Here is a 5873-nt window from a genome sequence, read left to right on the forward strand (position 1 = left end):
CGAGGCTCTACAGCAGATTAGAAACAAGGATTGGTGTTGAAATCTACAGGGACCATTCGTTCAGTAAAAATGATCCCTCATTCAGATTATTTAAAATGCATGTTATTTAAACATTTTAAAGTTTTAAACGTTGCCTTAGCTGTATAAGACCACAGTAGACACTTCTGAGGTTTCAAAAAAAAAACCCAAAAAACAAAAAACCAGAAGCCTGGTGCTGAAAACTAGTCCTTTGGTCTCTTTCTCTTCCTTTCACCCTTTCCCTCCTGATGGAAGTATTTAGTTTTTTTCCTTTTGGTTGTCGAGTCCCAGGACTGCTCAAGGTTTGGTTCTACTCAATCTGGAGACAGAACAAAACTCCGTTTCCCTGTGGGACAAGGACTCTGGGCCCAGCTCTTTAGCTGGTTTAGTATCCTTTCAGCCCCCAAACAATTCCAACCCCATCAGGCCAATGATGAGCTGACCCCACCACCACCACCAAAAAAAAAAAAAAGCCTTTTAAAGCCAAATTAAAACCAAACAAAAGGTGGACTTTTAATCAGAAAAAGAATCCTTTTAATTTGTATAATTTATTAGAAGCTTCTTAGGAACTATATTTAAGCCAAATATCTACATAAGTTACAACAGAAAAAGACTGACGCTGCAAATACCAAACTGCCAAATAATATACACAGATTTGTCAATGCCCATAAAAAATATGATGGGCTGGGGACAGGGGTTGGTTTTGTTTTCGTTTTTGTTTTTTACAACAAAATGTACAGATTACTAAAAACTAGGCATGTAGTCCAACTTTTGACAGCGTTTTACAGCTACAAGTTCACATCAAACATAAAACAATTTTAGCCAGGGCTTTCCCCCCCGGGCTGAGCCTGGGCGGCCAGAGGGCGCTGGGAGGGGGCATTTCCTTTGTGTCAATGACAAGTGGGTCCTGTCGAAGAGTCTTTCCTCTTACCAGCCCCCATCATCCCTTCAAAAGAAATCCGGGTATTTACAAGCGAGTCCGCCTTGCTGGCACAGTGTACCCAGAGTGAAGTTTGAGATCTTTAGAGTCCAGAGCCAGTCATCGCAGAGCCCTCTCCAAACTGCACCCTGCCTGAGCAAGTGAAACCATTTCAATCACCAAAAAGACACCCCAAAAGCTGTTCTTGTTATGTCCTTCTCTTTTTAAAGACTCCTTAAAGAATTGGATTCACTTGGATGTTTTTATTTTCTTTTTTAAAAAATCCCACAAATTTTAGAAAAAAAAAAAAAAAGATGTCCAGCAGTTTGGCTTTTGTGTTTTTTTCCCCTCGGTCTAAACGGGACAGATTATTAAGAAAAGTCGAAGCGCAGGGAGCGGCGGGTAGTTGGTGATTGTGTGACCGGCAGGAGGGGAAGCGATGAGGCAGCGCGCTGGGCCCGGCCTGGCCCGGTGTCCTCTCACCAGGTCCGACCATATAGCAAGGTGGAGCAAGACATGGTGCCATAGTCCGAGCCCGAGGAGTTCAGGTGGGACAGGCTGGAGACCTGGCCCTGAAGCGCCGCGGGGCTGGCGGCGTGGTGTGCCAGGTCCGGAGACTGGCCTGCGCTGCCCGGCTGGTGGCCCGGGTGTGCACCCAGGCCAGGGCCACCGCTGCCCACTGAGATAGCCGCCGCGGCCGCCTGAGCAGCCTGCGCCTGCTGCTGCGCCTGCTGTTGCGCGTGGCCTTGAAGGCTGCCGGCACCAGGCGCGGGGGCTCCTGCCTGGCAGGGTTTGCCGTCTTTCACCAGGACCGGCACTGCCACGCGGCGCGGCGACTGCTGCTGCGCTTGCTGCTGCTGCGGGCACCCGGCGCCCCCGCCGCCGCCGCCGCTGTCCTGCTGTAGTTGCTGCTGTGCCGCCTTGTCCTTGGCTTGGCGCTTCATCTTATAGCGGTGGTTCTGGAACCAGATTTTGACCTGCGTGGGTGTCAGGTGGATCATGCTGGCCAGGTGCTCCCGCTCGGGCGCCGACAGGTACTTCTGTTGCTTGAAGCGTCGCTCCAGCTCGTACACCTGAGCCTGGGAGAAGAGCACCCTGCGCTTCCGGCGTGGTGCGCTTGGCAGCGGGGCCATGTTCTTGCTCACGTCCCCCAGCGAGCCCAGGCCGCCCATGCCGCTCATGTTCATGCCGCTCGCCGGGCCCATGAAGCGGGTGACTGTAGGCGACAAACGCACAGCGTCGGCGGGGACCGGGCCGGGCCAGGCCACCTCTGCCTTCCGCGGCCTTGGCCGGCCCTGCCCACCCCGACGGCTCCCTCCTCACCTAAGCTGCCTCCGCCCTGAGAGGCCTAGGTGTCAAGGATGGCTAGCGCCTGCCCCAGGCCTTGCCGTCGAGGGATTTACTGGAAAGCTCCCCACCTCAACCCCGGTTGCCTCCCCACTCTCAGTGCTCCAGCCCAAAAGCAAAGTGGAGAAAGGCCGCTTCCGTTCCTTTCGTGCCCATCCCCGGCCAGAGTCGTGGGGTTATCGGGGCACAGGCGGTGAACTGGGCCCACACCAAAAGCTGGGGTCCCACGGTAGACCCCAACTTTGGGAGCTTAGGAGAGTGGAGTCTTCACTTTCGAAAGCTAGAGCCCCAGACGCTTTGCCTCTTGGCCGCTCTCTCTCCTGTCAGCCCCAGTGAGGGCACTTGCTCGTTCCATTTACAGCCCCCTCTGGAGCCACGCGCGCCCTTCCACCTGCCTAGACTGGAGAGCCAGCCGGGCCGGACGCCTGAGCGCGTCGCAGTAGGGCAGCCTCCGGCCCGGCCAGGCCGCGCCACTCTGCTCCCTGCTTGCCCCCAGCTCCCTTAGGGTTTTTTTTTGGGGGGGTGGGGGGGGAGGAAGGCGCTCCCTCGGCACTCCGAGGTCTCCTGCGCGGAGCAGAGCTCCTAGTCGGCCGCACTGGGGAGACACCGAATACTGCTCGCAGGACCCCAGCGTTACCAAGTGTCTCTTCTGGGACACCTCAATCCAGCAGGGGAAAGAATCCCCAGCTCCCGCACCCTACTCCCTGGCGCGGCTGCCGGGCCGCCCACCCAGACGCCCAGTGCGCAGCTGGCAGGAGCCGCGCCTTCTGGGCTGCTCTCCCCGCGCCTCCCGTAATCAGCCCGCGGCCCGGCAGTGGGGCGGCCTCACTTACTGGCGGGGAAGCGCGGGTCTGGGTTGGCGCCGTACCATCCGGGGCCCGAGGCGCTGTTCCGCATGGTGTCCTGGTACGGCGGCAGCTCACTCATGTTGCCCAGGTTGCCGTTGCAGTAGCCCCCCACGGCGGAGTGCGAGAGCTGGGGCACCCCTGCCGCCGTCATGTGGTAGGCGGCGGTGACGGCGCCGTGGTGCCCCACGGCGTGCTGCTGCATGGCCGCGGCCGGCGGAGCCGCCTGGCCCTGCCTGTAAGCCGCCAGCGGAGCCCCGAGGCCGCCGCCCTCCATGCCCACTTTCTTGTAGCTTTCCTCCAGGGGACTCAAGATGTCAGACACTGAGAACGGAGTCGTGTGCTTTGGACTCATCGACATGATTCGGCGGCGGCTGGAGGAGGAAGGAAGAGGAGGAAAAAAAAGGGAGAGGGGGAAGGCGAAGCCTCGCTGCTTTTTTTTTCTCCCTTTGCCAAATATTCTGGTGTTACCTTAACGCCGATCTTGTTGGATGTACACGTAACCGAGTGGACCGAGTCCGCCTTAATTGGCTTGAGTGGAGGCTCGGGGGCTGCCTCGCGTTTGTTTTAGCCCGGCGCCAGGTTTTAGGCAGCCACCAGAGGCGGGGCGTAAGCGCTAAAGCAACAAGACAATAGAAGCCTACATCTTGCCCGAGATAATTAGCTTACATGCTGATGACAAGGTAAACACCTTTAAGTTTCACTTGTCAGGATTTTTAGGTCTCAAAGAGGGAGAGAGAGAGAGAGAGGCAGAGACACGACCCAAAGCATTTCTTTCCCCCTCCCCCGGACACCCCCACCCCATTTTTTGTGGGGTGCGGGCAGCGCGCGGGGGGAGACAGGGGAGGGAAAGGAGGAGGGAACCGAGAGAGGGGAGGGCAAGAGGTGGGGTGAGGAGTAGCCGAGGAGGGGGATGGTGGGGAGGAAGGAAGGTGAATGCTGCTTTGCAACCAACTTTCGGAGTTACAAAGTGAACCACTTTCCAATATAGTCGGGGTTCCCGGGCGGGGACAAGTCTATAGAGGGAGGGGGCCAAGGGACAGGGTAGGGGTTTCACCTGAGCCTGCTGGGGCTGCTCCTCCCTCCCGCCGCGGCCTCCCAGCCCCGCGCCTTCCCACTGCCTCCGGACCACATCGGGCTTCGCGGCGCCGAGCCCCAGTCACCACCAAACGAGCTCGCGAGTCTGGGGACGAACCCTGGGGCCGCACTGTTGTTCTGCGTGTCTGTCCGTCTGTCTGCCTCTTCTGCCGCCGTCAGAGGGACACCTCTGCTCCCCGCCCCCTTTCCCCCTACCCGAGAGAGAATCCCAGCGGGCGGAGGGGACGCTGAGCAGGGGATCGGCTGCCTCGGAGAGGCTGTCCCAGATCCCCGCGTCCCCCTCCCCCCAGCTCAGGGTCTTCTCAGCGGTCCAGGGCCCCCTGCATCACGCCCCCCCCCCAACCCACCCGCGGCTCCCTTTCCCCACCCCCACTCCTGGCCAAGACAAGCACACTACTGGCCGCCAGAGCTGGGAAGCTGGGGGGCACTAACCCGAAGGGCCATTGCTGAAGTTGCCCCACCTCGAACAAACCTGGTGTCCCCGACCCTCGCCCATCGCCCGGACACGCGGGGTTCTGGGGCTGGAGCTGACTTTCCGAGGACATCACAGCCCCAGCACCCGAGCCCAGGGCCACGCTGTTTTCCCCTCTGATGCTTCAGGGAGGGCGCGGGCAGGGAGCGTCGTAAGTACCCGCCCGCCTGTTGCCGGGCGGAACTGAGCCTGAACCCCGGCGGGACCAGCTGGCCGGGAGGGGGCGAATCCCGAGGCGCGAGCAGCCCAGCAGGCGGGAGGCTGGGCTGAGGCTCGCCTCCTCCCGGAGCTCAGCCATGCAAAAGTGCACTTGCTTCCCCGGGAATAACCAAATATCTTTGTTTAAAGTGGCGGCGTAAATGGCCAGTCGCTTTGTGGCCACGCTGGATATTAGTAGATGAGGATCATTCTGCTTCAATTGGGCGCCTCTCATCCGGCGAGCAAGAAACTGCTTAGGAGGAAGTGGGTTTCCTGTCAGCGCGTTCCCAGGCTTCAAGTGTGAGCCCCGCGCCTTGAGGGTCCTTGGGCGCCTGGAGAGGGGGAGCTGTGGGCTTTCGCTCCCCAGCCGGACCAGAGGCACACGGCCTTGCTGCTCCGGCCAGGCCCCGGCCTCCAGCCCAGTGGACTACAGTGTCGTGCCCTGCGTGGCACAGATCCCGAGACCCACTCCGACTTTTCCCCCTGAGATTCCAAACGTTTTGTCGTTGTTTTGGTTTGGTTTTTCTTTGGCTCTTTTAGCCTCCTCTCCGGCTAGAGGCTGGGAGGGTGGAAAGCTCCTTGTCCAGGCTGGGGCCTCCAACACACTGCTGGGGCCAGTTAAGGGGGCTTCTCCAACTTGTTTTTTTGTTTTCATTTTCTTTCCCCTCCTTGTAGAGAAGGAACTCCCAGTGATGAACAGGCACTTTTGAACGATTTAATTCAGCAGGTTAGGCGCCTTTTCCATTAACAGCAATTGTAGTAAGGAAACTTGTTTTGTTGTTGGCTTTTTAGCATTTCAGTTCTCTCCTTGAGAAGTGCTCTGTGCTCCCTCAACACAAAGCCAACTTCTATACTAACATTCGGTTTCCTCACCACCTACGTCGCTTATGAAGGGTGACAAAGCCCAGGGCACCCCCTTCCTCCCGCATGTGCCCACGTTTTTGCGCAGCTCCCCTGGTGGCTTTGGGGCAGGCAA

At 58.4% G+C, this 5873-nt stretch overlaps 1 protein-coding gene across 4 annotated transcripts; it reads right to left on the reverse strand.

Annotated features, from left to right (window-relative positions):
• Nucleotides 1–524: 524 nt before the first annotated feature.
• Nucleotides 525–5020, reverse strand: NKX2-1 (NK2 homeobox 1). Of its 4 annotated transcripts, XM_053224373.1 has the most exons (4): nt 4700–5020; nt 4187–4418; nt 3118–3503; nt 525–2153 (listed from the first exon to the last, which is right to left on the reverse strand). In XM_053224373.1, the coding sequence occupies exons 1-4, from the start codon at nt 4770–4772 to the stop codon at nt 1417–1419; spliced, it is 1428 nt and encodes a 475-aa protein (XP_053080348.1). In that variant the 5' UTR covers nt 4773–5020; the 3' UTR covers nt 525–1416. The 4 variants fall into 4 exon arrangements, with proteins under 4 accessions (XP_053080348.1, XP_053080349.1, XP_026921408.1 ...); XM_053224374.1 differs by lacking the exon at nt 4187–4418 and having other exon boundaries at nt 4689–5018; XM_027065607.2 differs by lacking the exon at nt 4187–4418 and having other exon boundaries at nt 4700–5017.
• Between the last annotated feature and the right edge of the window lie 853 nt (nt 5021–5873).

This window comes from Acinonyx jubatus, chromosome B3 (assembly GCF_027475565.1).
Source record: "Acinonyx jubatus isolate Ajub_Pintada_27869175 chromosome B3, VMU_Ajub_asm_v1.0, whole genome shotgun sequence".
In the NCBI taxonomy this organism is placed as follows: domain Eukaryota; kingdom Metazoa; phylum Chordata; class Mammalia; order Carnivora; family Felidae; genus Acinonyx; species Acinonyx jubatus.

Excerpts from the sequence above, each read along its gene's own strand:
- NKX2-1 (XM_053224373.1), bottom strand. The coding sequence starts at position 4,772 with ATGTCCTCGGAAAGTCAGCTCCAGCCCCAGAACCCCGCGTGTCCGGGC. Across the intron at positions 4,419-4,699 it reads GCGAGGGTCGGGGACACCAG|GGGGAAAGGGGGCGGGGAGC; the intron begins GTTTGTTCGAGG and ends TCTCTCGGGTAG. Across the intron at positions 3,504-4,186 it reads AGCAGCCCCAGCAGGCTCAG|CCGCCGCCGAATCATGTCGA; the intron begins GTGAAACCCCTA and ends TTCCTCCTCCAG.